This window comes from Dermacentor andersoni, chromosome 1 (genome assembly GCF_023375885.2).
Source record: "Dermacentor andersoni chromosome 1, qqDerAnde1_hic_scaffold, whole genome shotgun sequence".
NCBI lineage: Eukaryota > Metazoa > Arthropoda > Arachnida > Ixodida > Ixodidae > Dermacentor > Dermacentor andersoni.
Window position 1 is genome coordinate 240,117,651 of NC_092814.1, and position 20,517 is coordinate 240,138,167.

General features: G+C 43.0%; 1 protein-coding gene across 3 annotated transcripts in view; it reads right to left on the minus strand.

Moving 5' to 3' along the window:
* garz (Sec7 domain-containing protein garz) overlaps positions 1 to 20,517 on the minus strand; it is a 115,895-nt gene that overhangs the window by 45,587 nt on the left and 49,791 nt on the right. For 2 of the 3 annotated variants that reach the window (XM_050196412.2, XM_050196411.2), the window contains exons 19-23: positions 18,249 to 18,425; positions 17,631 to 17,755; positions 8,377 to 8,512; positions 6,831 to 6,946; positions 290 to 449 (exon numbers count right to left, since the gene is read on the minus strand). In XM_050196412.2, the coding sequence (XP_050052369.1) occupies positions 290 to 449; positions 6,831 to 6,946; positions 8,377 to 8,512; positions 17,631 to 17,755; positions 18,249 to 18,425 (714 nt within the window). The remainder of the gene's footprint in view (positions 1 to 289; positions 450 to 6,830; positions 6,947 to 8,376; positions 8,513 to 17,630; positions 17,756 to 18,248; positions 18,426 to 20,517) is intronic. The other variant, XM_050196414.2, reaches the window with a different exon arrangement.

Below are 20,517 nucleotides of genomic sequence, written 5' to 3' on the forward strand. Positions count from 1 at the left end.
TTTCAATCAGCTTGTGGTTGCAATTCTAATGAATTCCACAAATATGAGATTAATTGTGATGCACAAGATGAACACTTCCTGAGAAACTTTCAAGTTTTATGCTAAAGATAATCATTTAAGATGGTGCATAGTGTATAAATAGCAGTAAGTGCATGCATCGGCACTTTTAACCCACATAACTAAGCTACACCCTATGTTTCCGCACAGCCTTCGTTTGCAAGCATGCAGTTTGTCTTGAAGCATCATGGTAATGGCTATGCATTACAGTGAAAGCGGGACCCCTGCTTGCCTGAGAGGTCATCTCCTCACGACGAATGAGCCTGATGGCCAAGCGCAAGATGCCGACGACTGCACGCTCAAGCAGGAACCGATAGTCGCTGGCACTTGCACCCATGACCAAGGTGTACAGATGGTCTCGCACAGCAGTCCAGATGGGCCCCACACGATCCCTATAGATAGGCACATTGAAGCATGCTGTACACAATGCCTGCATACCTCCCACCTTCTTTTCCAATCTAGTAAGCACATTCAGTGGCTTTCTATAACAACCACACACAACCCTGGTGCTGGCGACAAGGCTAAACACAACCCTTAGGTGTGGTAAAGACAAATGCATCAGAGAAATTTGCCTTGGTGGAAGTAATGAAAGCAAATCCCAGCTACTGAAATTAAAAAAGAGTGAATGATAAAAATTCTGCAAACCTTGATACTGCAAATCTTGACGTAGACCAGTGTTACAGAAACACCCTAGCATGTAAACAAAATGTCATGATGCACTAAAAAGGAACATGAAAGCTGAGATACAAAAGTTTACAAATGATTGACCATGATCTGCAGTCATATACAACAGACATAAGATAGTCCTTTCCCAAATTTGGGGTAGTCCTGAACTATCAGTTATGTTAATACAGCAGAGCCTCGTATGTTGATCTCAAAACTGTACAACGACACAAGGAGAATAGGCTAGTTTAGAGCTTCCAAAGGCGTTTTAGAGGGGCACAGAGTAGTAACCTTATTATACAGTTCTTGCATGTGGTTCCGTCCACATTAGCGCTGATGCGAAATCTCTACAGTGTCTTTGATCTCGAGCTTCTGCCACAGGCAAAATCATAAATGGAAAGGTACTGACATGAAAATCTTGAACAAAAAGCAGAACCGCTGTCACTGATGGTGTGCGTGCAGTGACTAAAACTCCTCATTGTTAGCTCAATTTGTAGAAGGCAATGAGGCCACAGCACCTGCTAGTATACCTAGTGAGTACCTCATTCTAGAGCTAAAAGAAATTGGGGTTTTCAAGCTTCCGCTCATTCAGAACATGCGCAACAGGTCAATGTGGCCAATGTGCAACAGGTCCACCTGCCATCACCTTTCAGTCATATTGTCATGTTTTTCTTGTCCTTTTTTTTTAACACTGAGCTCAAATATGTGAACGTGATGGCTACAAAAAATTTGATTTGTTATTGAGTTGTTGTTTATTTGCTATAACTTTGGCTTTATTAAAAGCTTCATTTCTGACGAACAAAATTATTGCGTGAAAACATTTTCAACATATATCTGATTCAATTTGCACTGACCTATTATTATCAGTGACTTCGTGCTGTACAATTTGATATTCAAACAGTCGTAAGTTGAATACAGGAAACTAAACATATTTATCAAAACACTTGTTAGCACTGTTTCTAGCCTACAACTATGGTGTGGATGACTTCACTCCAAACAACCTTCCACATCAAGGAAAATTAAAGCAACTTATCTCCTTTATTTCTGGCTATGGAAAGTACATTTGTAAAAAAGAAACAATAAAATGATGTCTGAGCTAAAAATTCATATAGTAGTACTTAATTAATTAGTGACTGGTTTGCTGAGCTATCTACAGTCGAACCCACTTATAGCAATATTCAAGTGCCAAGAAAATTCCATTGCTGTAACCGATAATTGTTATAACCGGTTTGCATTTAAAAAAGAAAAAAGAAAAGAAAGACTAGAGGATACTGACATCAAACATTTTAACCAGACAGAAAGAAGTACAGTCTTATACAGACTTATAAGATTACCGGTTTTAACAACACTAGGATGTAACAATGAGCAGTTGGAACACCATGAACTTCTGTGCATTCGATGGTAAAATAAATGCCTACTACAGTCGAGTACCCCTACAATGAAAGCCTCTACACTACAATGAAATGACTTGCACAACGAAGGAATAATTCTGTCCCAGTTCTATTGTGAGTGATGCAGTGCACGATCTTTACAATGAAGTGGCCAGTATAACAAATGATTTCAGAGGCCCTAAGCACTTCATTATAAAGGCATTCGACTGTATAATGTTCCCCTGCTGCATTATTGGTTATAACAATTGAATCTGGCTACTGGATGACTCAGCAATATGAATGAAAAATTCTGTAGGAGAAAAGCACGAGCTGCTACACCCGCCTGCATGCTGGGCGCCTTCACCACACCCACATTGTGTGCCGTGCATGCCACCCGGCAAGCCTGCACCACATCGAAAGCTTCGTACGTGTCTCTCACATCTACCTTGCAACCCCCTGACTTGTGGTTCGAAAGTGTAAATGGAAAATGCGTGCGAGCAGGCAATGCTCACATTTTTCCTTTTTATTCCAGGACTTTGCTTCCTTCTTCCTTTTGGCACAGACGTCCAGTAAACAGATTTGATTGTTATATAACCGATAATGAAGCATGGGAACACTGTAGTAAACACTTTATTTTACCACAGAACGCACACAAAAGTTCACGGCGCTGCGGCTGCTCATTGTTTCCAATACACTGTTAAAACTGGTATCGTCATAAGTGGATTCGACTGTACATCTGAAACCTCACTCCAGTGTGTCAGAAACACTACTATAGGCTATGCATTAATTTTCCTATGCTTAAAATCAGAACGATGATGCATCAAAAAGCATATCAAATATGATACAACAGGAATGGTAGGGTTAAAATAGAACCCTGCTCATGATAAATATACAGTTAAACCTCAATGTAATGAACTTCAATATAATGAAATTCTCAATACAACAATGAGCAAAATGAGAACAAGGTGAAAGCGGGAGCCAACGTTTCAACAAGTGGACTTGTGTTTTTCAAGGCGCTTTGAAAAAGACTAGTCCATTTGTCGAAACGTTGGCTCCTGCTTTCACCTTATTTTCATTTTGCTCATCGTCTTGAATTTCCACCTCCTGCCTTCCCCCTGTTTTTCCCTTAATACAACAATGTATTTCCTGTTTTAAACATCTTGCCCATGGAACACCATGTGTTCATGGACAAGTGAGCATGTGTCTCTTCTTCTAGGCTGCACATGGCTGTAACCACTGCTGAGCACACATGCAGACCACGTGCCCTTTCTTGAAGGTAATCTGCGGAGACTGCAAACAACTTGCGAGTCAAGATGGCTGGCGGCTTCATGTGCACTTCTTGCCATGCACCTAGAGCTGGAGTTCACGTAATCTTGAGTTTCTGAGATGCATTGAAGCGAGAGCCAGACAAAGCATTTCCTCTCCTCTGCCTGCTCTCTTCATCACACCAGCGTTGTGGCAGCAAATGTTCACAGTCATTGAGGGAGATCTGTTCATGTTTGCCTGTGCGTGCATGACACCATGCTTGTTAATTTAATTAATACATGAATGTTTACAACAATTAATATGGCCGATAATACTAACAATCTTCATGTAGTACTTCTCTAATACTTTGCTATCACTATCAATGCTTTGCCTTTTGAGCAAAGCTGCGACTCTTTGCTCATAGAACCAATACTAGAAACAATGCAAAACGATTACGGAAATTTCTGACACTGTAGCTGCTTGCTAGATTTCTGACATGACACGCACATGTAATGTTGCAAACTTACAACACGGCAGCCATGAACAACAGGTTGTCACCCGTCACCTTGATTTCATGTGATTTTAAAACGAAGCTTTCTTTGCGGCATCCAATGGGTTTTGATGCTGCATTGGTCGAATTGTGGAGAGCAGTCCACTGATAGCACTGTCCCACTGTGGGCGACACTATCAGCTTCGGCAGTGGAGTGGACGTGAAAGCTTTGCAGTCTTCACTTTGTACCACAGATGTGAAAATATCATCGGCATGGCATGGAGCAGTAGCTTTGATCACCAACTCTAAATTTTAACAAAATTAATTTTTTTTGTCACTGAAATTCGTTTTTTCCGACTGCTCGATAATTCAGAAATTTTTAAAGCCCCTTCCATGGCAAGAAAGGTTTGTCAACAACTGTAATTAACTGCACAAAGGCTGAAATTTCAATATAACAAAATTCTGATGTAAAGACTTAAGGTGCGGATTTCACCAACTTGGTTGTATCGAGGTTTAACTGTAATAAATAATACCCACACTGCACACTTGTTATGAACTTGTTACAACTACACTTTCTGTCCATAGGCTGGTCTAACAGGGAACATATTTGATGTGCTGCCTAACACAAAGGAATGTGAAAGCAAGGACTGGTTATACAGCACTCTTTATGAAGCAGTGAGGTGCCCATGCCATGTAGAAATTGTGCTTCAGCTAACAACTCCAGACACTTGCAAATAATGAAGAGTTGAAAAGTAGCAAACAGCAAGAAGGGATCAACAAAATCACTGTGCATATGGAAAGTAGTATTTGGCAACTTGAAAGCATGTGATAATGCTTTTACACATACATGCAGCTGAGAAGGTGCTCACTGTACAGCTGATGCATGACCAAAAGAGGACAATACAAAACAGAAAAATTTCAAGCTTCCCATCTAATGGTAATGCTAAGCCACACTTGTACACAAAAAGAATACATGCAAAGTGCTGTCCACTATTAAAGGGAAGACTCTAATTTGCAGCTCTCACATTGCTGGTGCTCTAGCTTAAGTGGCAGCTTAAGCTATACCAATGCACTGCACAGGTGGGAAGAAAGGTGCCGGTGCCACCTGCCACAAGTCATGTGGTGCAGTGCTGGGAGACTGTACACTTGCTAGAAAGTAAAGTTCACATGTGCTCTATTTTCGTGTGTTCCCTTTAAGAGTGGATTGCACTGTACATGCATAACATTGTGGTGCACTGATGACATCAGAGAAAGGGAAACACACATAGAGGCAATGCTATGACATAATACACAAAAAATGTATACTTATATACAGTAAAACCTCATTAATACGTAGCTGGCAGGAAACTGTGCACTAAGCGATGTACTAATTAACCAACAATAGCAGATGAGCAGCTATAGACTTACTGGCCAAGAAAACATGTTAATTGTCACTCAAACGCCCAGGCACACAAGTTTTATTTGCGAGCAGGCAGCAAAACATCTGTGATTTTCACTTTCCACCATGGTGGCCTAGCAGCAATGACAGCATGCTGAGTCAAACTCAGCAAGGCCACGAGCCAGTTTCTACATCAGGCCCCACTTCTCTGCGAACGCCCTCATGACAGCCAACGCACTAGCCACGTTAAAAATGGAAGGGCCATCATCCATAACGACGACATGCAAGCACTAGAAGCTATGGGGGCCGGAAACACGTCATGGCTACCATGTTTTAAGGTCACTATCGGTGGCGACTGAAGTCCAGGAAAAATCCGTGTGCCACAATTTCGCTATCTATGGTCTATGCACACGACATTGTGCCAATTGCACATTTATGCGCACCAAAAAAATGAACTAAATAGTATGCACTAACCATTTGGTATGTATTAATCAACTGTGACTTAAGCGGTTAGCCAATACATTAGGTTCGATGGTGACAGGGAGAGGAGTTCATTGCAACTATATTCTTAAAGCGGAATTACTTATTTATCGGGTACGTTTTCCTCAGTAACAATATTAACAAGGTTTTACTGTAGCTCAGCTTCCAGTTGCTTTTTATTTAGAGTACACAAACCTAGCCCGAAAGGTCAATTGTTGAATGAAATGTACAAAAACTTTCTCAAGCGACGATTCAGTTAGAGTGCACTGCCAGCTACAGTATGGATTTTCTCAGGTCTCGTGGTATATGTTATGTACAGACTATAAGATTAAAATTAAAATTAAATTCTTGGGTGTTACGTGCTAAAACCCCAATATGATTATGACGCATGCCATAGTGGAGGACTCCAGGTTAATTTTGACTACCTGGGATTCTTTAACACACACCCAATGCATGGTACACAGACGTTTTTGCATTTCATCACTATCGAAATATGGCTGCTGTGGCTGGGATTTGATCCAGTGCTCTTAGGCTTAGCAGCACAACTCCAAAGCCACTACGCAACCAAGGCAGGTCAGGCTATAAGTTATGCTACTTTTACCCCAAAATATTTGTGAATGAAAAAGCACAAGAAAAAATTATTCTGGCACATATGTAATGTATTGTCCTTAATTGGACGCCAAGATGCACAGAAATTTAGATGTGCAGAATGCAAACTAAAGAAAAACATTTACATCTTGCCATCAATGCCACAAAACTAAACCCAGAAAATATTGTGTATACACAAACTAAAAAAACCTCAACCCTCATACAATAAAGAACTACTGGTACAGTAAGAAAAATGGCAGAAGTTGACATCTACTTGAAGACAGCAGTATGCATTAGATGTAGAGCTAATAATTTCACACAGGCAATTTTGCAACATACCATTGAAGCAACAAGCAAGTTTCTTATAGCACAATGAATCACATGTGCATGAAACTAGCCTGCATATCATCGATTTTTATTTCATAATAATCATAACTAAAATGCTTAGTGCAACCAGCACATACCCAAGGTGCTATTGAAAAAAAGTGCTCATTTTCAGATATGCAAGGCCTTCCAAAACTCAGTGCACAAATATGCAATAATTTTGGAGAGTACACACTTGTTTTGCAGCACAACCTTGATTAGTAGCTCCAACAGAAACACTGTTGAATGCTCATCATAGCCACCGGACATGGACGAATGGCTCTCTGGACCATGGCAGGTATATATCAGTGCCTAAGTGAAAAAAAAAATAGGAAACAAAAATGTGGAACCATTGTAAGTGCTTAAATTGAAGGGAGGTAGTCAAATCCACTTAAAACAATATTGAAATGTTACGGAAATAGCAGCACTGCTGCAAATAATAAATGCAACCAAACTCAGCAGGAAAATGCTATATATGATTTTTTTTATTACAGTGCACACAGCGCATTACACAACCAGCTGCACCAGAGTAGAAAATTCATAATCTGTCAACCTTTCTCAAAAAGACAGTCCCAATTACCAGCTGCATTTTGTTCTGGACATGTAGTATACTGCTGTTATTTTATCACATAGTAGGATGCAAGGCAGTTCCCGGCTAGGTCATTATTAACCCCTTAACTGCCGATGACAAGATGACTCACCATCACAATGAGCGTCCTCTGGTGCCAATGATGAGTTAACTCATCCTGAATTTTTGGCAACTTTTGCACATGAGTATGCATTAAGTTTCTTGTAATTTTGACAAGAATATAATACGCATCACTTTCTCCAACTTTTTCTGCATTGATCTTTTTCTCTCTCTCTCTTTTAATTTGTCACGACAATACAGCCATCAGCAAGTCTCAGCTTCACCAAGTCTTTGTGAGCTTTGCAAGAACCTGCTTAAAAATATCAAAGCCCTCTTATAATCTGTATCTGTTAGCTCTTTTCTTTGGTGGTTATATGATATTATTGCACGTCACAAGGAGATTCTTTTTGTACAATGGAATCAACCATGCGTAAGTAAACTTCCAAACTGTGATCACAGCAATAACTGATTTATCTTGTGTGATGCTCTCAATGCACACTAAGTTTGGCTTCTGCACCTTTGTGTTTCACACCTGATGAGAACTGCCTTTACAAGTTCCATAGGAATCCATAGGAGGCTTAGAGAGAAGCTCGGTTCCAGTGTCCTGCCTGGTGTTGCCAAACTATTGCTTAAGAAATTTCCACAACATATTTTTTCTTTTTGCTGAATATCTTTATTACCAGTGTATTTCGCACATTTCAATGAAAAATAAACATTTCCTTTGGGTATTTTTCTGCCTCGTCCTTAAAGGGTTAGTGCTCAGCAGCGATACTGAAGCCCTTAAGTGGTTGTTTGGGATACGCAATATAAGAAGGGAAATGGGACAGGACCTACCACTGCCTCAAGCATAAAGCTACTTTATGCAAGCTGGATGTAACATCAAGCTGTGAAAATAATAAGCATAAAAAGAAAGTAGCGACCAAGTATTGACAGAACAGTGAACAACTTTAACGATGACTGTAATTTACTCCTTGCCATTACCAACAAGCAGCACAAGCAAATCTGTTTTTGTGAGATTGATTAAAATTCACATTACTAATGAGTAGCTCAGGGTATCACTTCAAAGAACCTCTCTCATCCTACTCCTCTCTAAAATCATTAAATAAATGCCTACCTTGACCAGTTCTTGTAAAGCATCCTCTCGAAGAAACTTGGATTCAGACACCAAGAGTTCTGGCTGGCAGTTGGCCACACATGCAAGGGCAGCCTCTCGTGCACGCACATCCTCTGGGTTTGGTCCACGCTGGCTGCTGCAAAACAGGGACAATGCCACTGTATCCCCATTCATTTACAGCTTTACAAAAGACAACAAAGAACCATAAGCATACTGATGGATATTTAACAACTGCATAGAGCACTAAACCTGGTACAAAGAGCACAAACTATGGCAATTATTTTACTAAAAGTTTGCTGTTTTTCAGCTGCAATGGCAATGAAAGCAATTAGCACATATCTAGTCGCATGTGCTCAATTTAAATTTTAAATCCTTTATACTGATGCTGTTCATTATCAATTAAATAAATCAAACTAATAAATAATGAGAATGAAATTAAGTTAAAATTTGCTAGAGATGCTGTGAAAAACAGAGTTTGAGCTGCTAAAACAAAACAAGTAAGGAAGGAAATATGGCCCAAACTCACAAAAAATCTATTAGGCAAGATTGTTTCTGCTTTGGCTTGAGTTCAGGTGCCTGCCACTCATGCTATTGATCGAAGTGATAGTGAGCTCATCACCACAACCATGGCCAATCGCAGACAATGCACATGCAAGAGCAGTTTTATAATTACAAACCCCCATACATGCCACAATGTGGCCACTTCAGTTAGAAAAAAGGGCACCGTAAATCTCCTTAAAGGGCCCCCCACCAGGCCCCATAGCAAATTTTGGTTATACGCTGGAAGTTGTTACGTGTCCTCCAGGGAGCGTTCTGCCGCAAACATTTTTCAAGTCGGCTCATTAATAGCCGAGATAGAAATATTTCAGAGCCACGAACCCATGATTTCAGCAGGCGGGCTCCACTGCATAGTGAGACTCCTTCTCCGCTCGCCCCGTCTAGCCTTCGCAACCGAAATTCCTTCCCTGCGTTCTCCCATGCCAGACTTCCAGGATCGCGTGACACATACGTCACGGGCCCCGCCTTCATTTTTTTTCTCCTCGCTTTTTTTTTTCCCCCGGCGCTACGCATTTCCACTGACAGTGTCGCACGCGTGCTGTTGTCTCGTTTGCGCAGTGCGCGATTTTGTGCGCTGCACACAAGGAAACATGACGAGCGGTATAATTCAGCGCTACACGAATACTGAGGCAGAACAAGTGGATCGCAGAGCATGATCACGCGCTGGTGCACGGTAGAAAATGGCATAGTTTTGGTACCTATGCACGTGACCGCACGACCATAGTGTCACGTGGTGGTGACGTTAAGAACACAGTAGCAATACTGTGAAAGGCAAAACTAGATTTTATTGGGCGAACCTGTGCCCACAAAACAGGCTACACTTATAGCACAACGAAAGCAGCGAACACAGTCGGCGATCGTCGGAAATCTGATCAGCGAGGCAAGCGCGTCGGCTTTTATACAGCAGGCGTCGAATGTTCCAGACTAATCGCTCGGACCCGCGCGCCTTCCACAATGTTCTACACCATTCGCGTCACACGATGAAATCAGATAACACAACGTTCGGCGACAACAGACAGCCGGGTAGAAGCATCGATAACTTTCCAGAAACTTCGGATACATGCAGGCGCGCCCCGCGCTGTGCGATTACATTTGTTAGGTGGCGAAACGTGGTCGCCAGATAAGTACACGTGTCAATACCCCCCTCTTAAAAAGCATCGACCCGATGCTGCAAACAAACGAAGTTAATAAACAAAAGCACTCGTAGCAAAGAAAAGAACAAAAATGACGAAGTTCGTCAGCGTCCGTAAAAGGGTTTAAGGCGCACCACGTGGACCACTTCAGATCGTGCGCGGCGCCGCTGTGAATGCGAAATGCCGTCTGGCACGACCTCATAATCCAGAGCGCCAATACGTCGGATGACCTTGTAGGGTCCGAAATAGCGTCGGAGTAGCTTCTCACTGAGTCCTCGTCGGCGTATCGGGGTCCAGACCCAAACACGGTCGCCAGGCTGGTACTCGACGAAGCGTCGTCGGAGGTTATAGTGTCGGCTGTCGGTCCTCTGCTGACTCTTGATTCGCAGGCGGGCGAGCTGTCGGGCTTCTTCGGCGCGCTGGAGATAGCTAGCGACGTCAACATTCTCCTCGTCAGTTACGTGCGGCAGCATGGCGTCAAGCGTCGTCGTCGGGTTCCTGCCGTAGACCAGCTTGAACGGCGTGATCTGTGTTGTTTCTTGCACCGCCGTGTTGTACGCAAAGGTTACGTACGGCAGGACCGCGTCCCACGTCTTGTGTTCGACGTCGACGTACATTGCTAGCATGTCGGCGAGGGTCTTGTTCAGGCGCTCCGTGAGACCATTCGTCTGCGGATGGTAGGCAGTTGTCCTCCTGTGGCTTGTCTGGCTGTACTGCAGAATGGCTTGGGTGAGCTCTGCTGTAAAAGCCGTTCCTCTGTCGGTGATGAGGACTTCTGGGGCACCATGTCGCAGCAGGATGTTTTCGACGAAAAATTTCGCCACTTCGGCTGCGCTGCCTTTTGGTAGAGCTTTAGTTTCAGCAAAGCGGGTGAGATAGTCCGTCGCCACGACGATCCACTTATTCCCGGATGTTGACATCGGAAACGGCCCCAACAAATCCATCCCAATCTGCTGGAATGGTCGGCGAGGAGGTTCGATCGGCTGTAGTAATCCAGCTGGCCTTGTCGGTGGTGTCTTGCGTCGTTGACAATCTCGGCATGTCTTGACGTAACGGGCGACGTCGGCGGTCAGACGCGGCCAGTAATACCTTTCCTGTATTCTCGACAGCGTACGGGAGAATCCGAGGTGCCCAGCGGTTGGATCGTCGTGTAGGGCGTGCAGTATCTCTGGACGCAGCGCTGACGGTACAACAAGGAGGTAGCTGGCGCGGACTGGTGAGAAGTTCTTCTTCACGAGTAGGTTGTTTTGAAGCGTGAACGAAGATAATCCACGCTTAAATGCCCTAGGGAGAACGTCGGTGTGCCCTTCCAAATACTCGACTAGGGCTTTTAGCTCCGGGTCCCCTCGTTGTTGTTCGGCGAAGTCTTCCGCGCTTATTATGCCAAGGAAGGCGTCGTCATCCTCGTCATCTTGCGGCGGTGGGTCAATGGGGGCGCGGGATAGGCAATCGGCATCTGAATGTTTTCTTCCGGACTTGTATGTTACAGTGATGTCGTATTCTTGTAGTCTGAGGCTCCACCGCGCCAGCCGTCCTGAAGGGTCCTTTAAGTTAGCTAGCCAACACAATGCGTGATGGTCGCTGACCACTTTGAATGGCCTGCCATAGAGGTAAGGGCGAAATTTCGCTGTAGCCCAAACGATGGCGAGGCATTCCTTTTCGGTTGTAGAATAATTGCCTTCCGCTTTTGACAACGACCGGCTAGCGTAAGCTATCACGTGTTCATGTCCATCTTTTCTCTGGACTAGGACGGCACCGAGGCCTAGGCTACTGGCGTCAGTGTGTATTTCGGTATCGGCGTGCTCGTCGAAGTGCGCAAGTACGGGCGGCGACTGCATGCGTCGTTTGAGTTCTTGAAATGCGCCGGCCTGCGGCGTTTCCCACTTGAACTCGACGTCACATTTAGTTAGCTTTGTCAGCGGCTCAGCGATGCGTGAAAAGTCCTTGACAAAGCGCCTATAGTAGGCACACATGCCAAGGAATCTGCGCACTGCCTTCTTGTCGGTTGGCTGCGGGAACTTTGCAATGGCAGCTGTCTTCTGTGGGTCGGGGCGTACTCCTGATTTGCTTATCACGTGGCCTAGGAACAAAAGCTCATCGTAAGCGAAACGGCACTTTTCCGGCTTCAGAGTGAGCCCTGATAACTTGATGGCTTCTAACACTGTCGAGAGCCGCCTAAGGTGATCGTCGAAATTTCCGGCGAAGACAACGACGTCATCCAGGTAAACAAGGCACGTCTGCCACTTCAGTCCGGCTAACACCGTGTCCATGACGCGCTGAAACGTTGCAGGCGCCGAGCACAGTCCGAATGGCATGACCTTGAACTCGTAGAGGCCGTCTGGCGTGATGAAGGCAGTCTTTTCGCGATCTCTCTCGTCGACTTCTATTTGCCAATAGCCAGACTTGAGGTCCATCGACGAGAAGTATTTAGCGTTGCAAAGCCGCGATCCAAGCCCGAAGCCCGAGGACAAAACCAACATCGCCCAAGACCAGCGTGCTAGCCGCAGACTTCAAGGACTGCCCCCAGAGCACGGACTTCTACCTGAGTCGACAAAGAAGATCGTGGTCAAAACAACCCCAATGGCTGCACCAGCACCTCCACCAGATGTCACGTGGTGGTGACGTTAAGAACACAGTAGCAATACTGTGAAAGGCAAAACTAGATTTTATTGGGCGAACCTGTGCCCACAAAACAGGCTACACTTATAGCACAACGAAAGCAGCGAACACAGTCGGCGATCGTCGGAAATCTGATCAGCGAGGCAAGCGCGTCGGCTTTTATACAGCAGGCGTCGAATGTTCCAGACTAATCGCTCGGACCCGCGCGCCTTCCACAATGTTCTACACCATTCGCGTCACACGATGAAATCAGATAACACAACGTTCGGCGACAACAGACAGCCGGGTAGAAGCATCGATAACTTTCCAGAAACTTCGGATACATGCAGGCGCGCCCCGCGCTGTGCGATTACATTTGTTAGGTGGCGAAACGTGGTCGCCAGATAAGTACACGTGTCAATAGGAACAAGCAGGTGAAGCGGAAGTACATCTCTCTTGCTTTGGTGCGAAGTAAAACAAAAAACATGCAGACGTTCCGTTTGTGCGTTTTATTCTTTCTCTAAACTTCAATTCGTCAATTCAAGCAACAGACAACACAAATAAGAGATGGTGCCTTGAATAATTCTCAAAGTCACATGTCACCACGAGCGACGTCACACTGCGGACTCGAGTACATAGGCACAGGGACGCGACTACGTGATCCTCCGGCTTGGAGTGCAGCGGCCACGAGGAGAAGGAAAAACGGTGTTCGGTTTGAAATTTCAGATCTTTCCGCGGCACGTAGCGATGTAATACCTTGCAGACACGATCTTTATCACGCAATGTATGCTCTGCGCTTGTCAGCTCAAAATAGCCAGACCTGGTGAGGGGCCCGTTAAGCAAATGCTGTATTAGGCTCATGGACCTAATATGCATTTGGTCAACTGCACTGCATGGCAACATTGTTTGAGCATGTATCCAGTGAATGCAGCTGAGTCCACAGTGCAGCATTCTGTGGAGTGAGCAGTGCAGAAAAATTGATATTTTCCTGCATTTCAAGCTAGGTACTACACACTGGAGAAATCGCACACTAGAAACTGTTTTCCCTTTGCTAAATTATAGGGCACACAGCTTTTACCTCAACCAAATTTTCCAAAATTAATTTTTCCTGAAGAAAAAAAGAAGCAAGAAAAGAAGGGCGTGGGGGAGACACTGCTTTCAACATGCCAAAAGCAGCGAAGAATTTTTTCTGGAATTCGACACTCAAGTTCTGCAGGCCACTTCATGTTCAGTTCTAATAATTTTTTGCTGAAAACGACCCGCAATGAAACTAGAAAGTCACTTTCATCAACCAAGGTACCCTTGGTAGGTCACAACATGCAGATCACACGAACTTGAAGATAAACGAAGGTCAGCACTGAAAAATCTACGTCATCCCCTCCTCCCTCCCTCTCTTGCTCTCTCCCTTTAGACAGAACGCTAACTTGAGCTGTATAAGTCAATGAACTTTATACAATACCAAAAAAGCCAGTCTTACCATGACAGGAGGCTTGGTAAGCCATTAAAAACACAAGAACGAAAGACAGATGGTAACACCACTTTGAAGTTTGTGCACCAGCTTGCAGTAATCTCATGAATCTTGATGGCATCTACCAACGTCTAGTTAATTCTGTGTCAGTAAAGATAGACTACATTGCATTCTAAAGGAGCCAAAGACTGAATTTGGCAACTTTCGAGGACTTTTATTGTGCCACGAAGGATCCAAACACAAGAATATACTTGGAAATCTGTGATGTCACATTGGCATATACAGTAGAATCTCGTTACAACGAACTTCGCGGGACCATCTAATTTAATTCGTTAATTTGAATTATCGTAGTACTGAAAAACCAATATTTTCATGTCAGTAATGTAACACAACAACGAAAATTACATACCTTGGCAGCAGATGTGCGTGTTCATACATAAATAATAAACGAGAACGCTGGGCACAGTTTAACTACAATTTATTGCTTGAAGAAGTCTGTAATTTTCTTCTGGCGAGTAGACAGCAAGTGCTGCAGGACGAACACCTCCACATCTTCGACCTTCCTCTGAACGTCATCGGGGACATCTTTACACCGCCCTTTCTAGAAAAACTAAAACATTCGAGCTGGAAACAATCTGTTCCTCTTCGTGTAATTGATCCAGTATCGGCATTGTCTTTGTCACTACTGCAATCTTCTTGCTCACGCACTTTATTCACGATGTCTTTATTGGTGAGCTCCGTGGATGTAGCTGCCGCACTGTCGCTGTCAATGTAATCATCGAAGGTCACCGTGGTGTCGACAGGGAGCTTCTCGGTAAGCTCGTTCCACAGTTCTGGGTTGAACTCCTCTGTGTCCTCGCAGTCTTGTGGCATAGGGGAAGCCTTTAAAAGGCCTGCCTTTCGCCGGCAGTTGCTGATCGTGCTTGCCTGCACGTTCCACCATGATCCTGTAAGCATTTTTGCAGCTTTACGGATGTTTACCTGTGTGGGCAGCTTCAGTCGAATATTAATCAGGAGGCGCTGCACAAGACGCTTCCGAAATTCGGCCTTCGCACATCTGATGATGCCCTGGTCCAAAGGTTGGAGCAAAGAAGTACAATTCAGGGGCATAAATTCAAGTTGCACATTGCTCAATCACACGTTCATGATATGCGCCGAGCACTTGTCAACGATGAGGAGAATTTTTCTGTCTTTCTTCTTCATTGTGTCGTCAAGGTGCAGCAGCCACTGAGTGAACAATTCTCGAGTCATTCACACTTTTTTTTTTGGCTTGGTAGTTGCAAGGCAACGAGACAACGTTTTTCAAGCAGGACGGCTTAGCAGACTTGCCAACAACTAGCGGCTTGAGTTTTTCCATGCCCGTGGAGTTGCAGCAGAACAGAACCGATACACGGAGACGTTATTTCTTTCCGCTCTTGCACCAGTCACCTTTGAAGTTCATTGTTTTATCAGGCAACAACTGATAAAAGAACGCCGTTTCATCGCTGTTGAAAACGTCGTCTGGAGAGAAAGACTCGACGATCTCTTGAAAGCGCTTGTTCCACCAGGCAACCGCACTCTCAGCATCTGCTGCCTTTTCTTCGCCACAAGCAACCTGCCACGCATTGCCATTCCTTTGCCGGAAGCGGTAAAGCCATCCGGCACTTGCATTGAAACCAGAGATGTCCAAGGCGGCCGCGAACTGTAGCACCTTCTCTTGAATAATCGGGCCTGACAAGGGCACATCGTTTTGTCTGGCATCCTTAAACCACATGAGGACAGCCGCGTCGACATTCTGGTAGTTGCCAAGCTGCAAGCGTTTTCTTGAGGGAGCCAGCTGTGACTCTCGATGCAATTTTATTATCTTTTCCCGATCCTTGAGCATCGTTGCCAATGTTGACGGGGGAATATCACGCTCCCTGCATAGATCTACTTGCTTTCTTCCAGCATTCAGCTGCATCAAAATGTCCACTTTTTCTTTGAGCGAAAACTGGCGTCGCTTCTTTTTAACGCGGAAGGCAGGAGAACTCACTGTCAGCAAAGCGAATGCACAACACAATTACAGCACCAATAACTTCGCAGCTCCTGTCGATTGCTATCAACGTGGCTATTGGCCTACGACGTAGTAGGAGAGTCCGAACATGACCATACGCGACGCTCATGCTGATGCCGATGCTGCTGGGGCTGTACCTGTTGAAACTGGTTCCCCAGCGCAAGGCTGCTGCTGCTGCTGCGGATGATGATGATAGGTGTAAGCCTCAGGGATTCGGTACCGAAAATTCAATGGAACTTGAAGCATTTTGGTGATTATGGGATTAAATTACGTATGTTATTCTGAAATATTAGGTAATCTGAAATTTGTAGTACCAAAAGTTTTTTACATTGAAAATATAGGCATTATGGCGGGGATTTCAAAAAATTCGTAAATCTGAAAAGTTTGTTAATGTGGTGTTCGTAACATAACGAGATTTTACTGTATTGGCATTTGGGTTTCGGCACGAAATATTTAAAATTGATGTTTGTCGCTCACTTTCTCTTTTAATAATTAACCTCTTACTACCAAACTAACGAAAACTGAGTTTTTAAAGAATATTCTATCAGTTTCAACTGATCTGGTGCTTTTCTTTAATGTCCCTGTAAATTTGCAGTTGCTACTGAAAAACAATCATACACCTCACATCAGATAACAGTCTCTTTATAAAAACACACATGCTCCTGCGAAGGCATAATGTGGAGTGAAGCAAGAGAGTAAATGAACAAATTGACTAACATTTACCATTGTTGACAAGGTTCTAAATAAATTAAACTGTATTAATGTAAAAATTTAGCAGATAATATTATATAACTCAGTTTTCATTTGTTTGTTTGTTTGTTTGTTTGTTTGTTTGTTTGTTTGTATTTGCTTGCTTGCTTGAAGTCTTGCTTGTTTGTTTTCTTTCTTTCAAGTTCCCAGTTAAATGCCTTTTCTTATGCCAGCAATTATGCAAACCAACATAGAAACAAAGATTTTTGTGTTACGCAGCCTCTATAAGCTGCAAAAATAAAATGCTGCTCAGTTAAAAACAAAAGGGTCCAAGCCATGATGGTGGAACCAGTTCACTGCCACAGAAAAGCAACAATGTTGCTTATGAGTGACACAGCACTAAAAACTTCTTAATTTTGCACTCACTGTGACAATGCTCAGTCTATATGTTTCACTTATGTTCTGTCTGTCTGTATAATCTTGTCTCTTTCTCTCAAATAAATAGACCATGCCAAACAGCTCACTTCCATAAGAATAATAACAATAGCCTCTTTTACAGTGGCAAAACATGTGAAAAGAAATGTCACTGACGTTTCAAGCTTTGTTTAACAAATATATCTAACACAAGACCACTGCACCCCATAAAACCTGGTCTCATCTGTAATTATAGGTCACGTAAAATTAACTAAACGTTAACAAGTTCAATATATAAGGCTAGTGACCTTCCATTTGCGTGCACGGTCTTGGGATGGTCACCAAAAGAAAATAGGCTCACCCTTCAGTCAGGTACGAGTAAACTGAGCTGAAGAAGTTCTGCTGCTGTTGACCTAGCCCAGTATTTTGGCCTTCTTCAGCACGAACCAAAGAAACTTCTCCAGAGGGGTCCACAAAGTCCTCTGCCTAATAGAAGACAACTTCAGGATCCACATTACCAGTATCACAATATTCTTCTGAACATGCCCCACTACTATAGTAAGTGCTATAACATAGGCTATTATCAACATATCTTTGCTAAAAATTATCCGCTGCAAATAAAAACAAAGACAACCTTAAATACACAAGTAAACATAGCAGTGTACACCCTTGACTAGGAAATTTCCTCATTGTTCAAAAACTCTCACTGGTGTTTACAGTGTAAAATGTGACATGTGCAGCCAGACAAAAAAAGGAAATTCAAGAAACTTCAAATACCATGCTAAGGTATATGCATTATACAAAGCTTTACATAATTTTAACAGTTTCCAAGAAATGGGTGCAAAACAATAAAATACATATATTTTGACTAACGAAGCATCAAGATTGAATATATAACAGCCCCAATATACCAACACAAGAACTGTTGTCTAATGTATATGGGACAGAATCAGTAGAAAACCTGGCAGATGACACTTACAGTGACTAGTGCTTGAGGCAGCAGCTTGGCTTTGTACAGTTGCAGCAGACAGTCAACAAGGTTCTTCCAGCCATCACGGAGAATGTGGCCATGTCTTTGGGCCAGCCCAAACACCATCTTGGCCACCAGCTGTGCTTTCTGACTGTTTCCCAGTACCCCAGGCACTGTCTCAGGGCTCTGCATACCAAAAAGCACACTCTCAAAATGGGAAAAAAAATCCAGAACTGGGTCAGCACAGTCTATCAGTAAGACCAGAACATCACACTCCTCAATTCATGCAAGTTCAGTTCTGTCACGATAAGTGCAACAAAATTAATACTTGAAGGTTTTTTTGTTGTTGTTTTTTGTCGTACCCCAACTATACAGCTGTTTGACCTCCACCGCATTCATGTCTGCTAAGTAACATTACATATCCACCATGCCAGCCCATTTAAATAAAGGGCCCTTATTTTGCTACATTTCTTATCATTTTACATTCTTCTCACCCTTCACTACTAGCTTGGCCAAAGCCGCGCCCCCACAATCGGCAGAATCAGCCACTTAGCCAGCCGGATGATCAAGAATTAAAGGAATTTTTACAACCCCCCCCCCCCCCCCCAACCACGTGTCTCTTTCACTACCCACTCTACTTGTACAATGACTCCTTTAATAACTACATTTTACATGGCTTGATGGTGAAATAATGCAGGTTGCACTTCATGAATTGAAGGATATGGTTCATTACCACAGTGAACTGTTCATCAGCCAAAGCAAACCATGCCCAGAGCATTGATTTCTCTTGCACCAAAGGTACCTATTGCAGGCTTTTTACACTGGTGCTGAATGGCTCAATTACAACAAACAGCACATGCTAAATCACTGAAAATGCTTGCCCATTGAAGACTAACGACTGCTTCTCATACAAAATTCTGGTAACTAAAACAGCCTGGCCCACATAACATAAATTATTGTTCAAGTATTATATTCCAAAGCTACATGCGTGCCTAAAGGATGCCATAAGGCATCCCTCTAAATTCAACTTTCTGAATTTCGTAAATATGCACTTAAATCTTGAAGCATACAATCCTTTAAATTTACATAGCCTACTCTACATGCATCCTTTTAGCCACCAGCCTCATCAGTTTCAAATTGAACAGCAGTATTAATAACCCTTCCACAATGGGTGAGGCATTCCGGCATCATTCCTTAAAAGATTTTCTTCTCAAGTAAAAACTTATAGAAAGACAGCGAGATTAAAATATTTACTACTATCAATTCCATTCTCTAAACACCTCTAAGGCAAGGATGTTCTAAACCTTCTATAATAACAAATCTAATATTGTCTTATTCGACTCACTTTTTGAATCGAACATTCATTATTCGCAAGTTTGAATACATTTCCAACAATTTTTGAATAGTTCATATCATCAAGTGTGCATGATTAAACATAAAATTGAAGCAGAAATGCCACAACTTTCATCCCTGCCATAGTGGACGTAAATCATTAGAAGTTATAAGTTAGATAAAACATACGGTGTCTATTCCAGTTATACCGCTATTATCTGCACCAAAATTTAACTCTCAGCCATGACATTTGGCAGCAGGTATTATTTGGCAGTCTTTATGGATGCTACATCTCTGTCTTCTCTTTAGATTAAATCTGTACACACTTCACTGCAACATTATGTGATAGTATATAACAGCAGCACTATATTCTGCGACCATTCCAACTATGGAAAAAGTGCATTTTTTGCTCTGATGTCACCACCAGCAATTCGAATTGCCAATCTAAACAGCACACAGAGATGCTAATTGACCCACAAGACTGCCTTTCCTGAACTTCATTTTGATAATTCATAACTACATATGCTATGAAGAGGGTCCAGTATGTGAACAAACTGTGTACTCGTTCTGCTTTATTTATGTAAATGATGCCAAGAAAAGCACTTCTTGCCCTGACAAAGACATGTCTCCTTGTGAAAACGTAGGCTCCAGGCTGAGGCTTCCCTTGTTCACCTACCATTGATCACTTCATATCTCCATCTTGTCTTGCTTGTAATGCTCCATATGTTCTTTTAAAGAAAATGCTTCATAATGGCAGTGTAATAACAAATTTCCTAACATTGTGCAAACAAAATATAAGCATTGCTTTATATGAACCCTTTCAGTGCCAGCTTTTTTTCTCGGATATTATAAAACGAACACAAGCTTATTTTCGGCTATTAAGAATGTAAAAAGTTACACAAATAATAGCAAATGCTCTCTTAATATGGTCCTCTGATCCCTACTT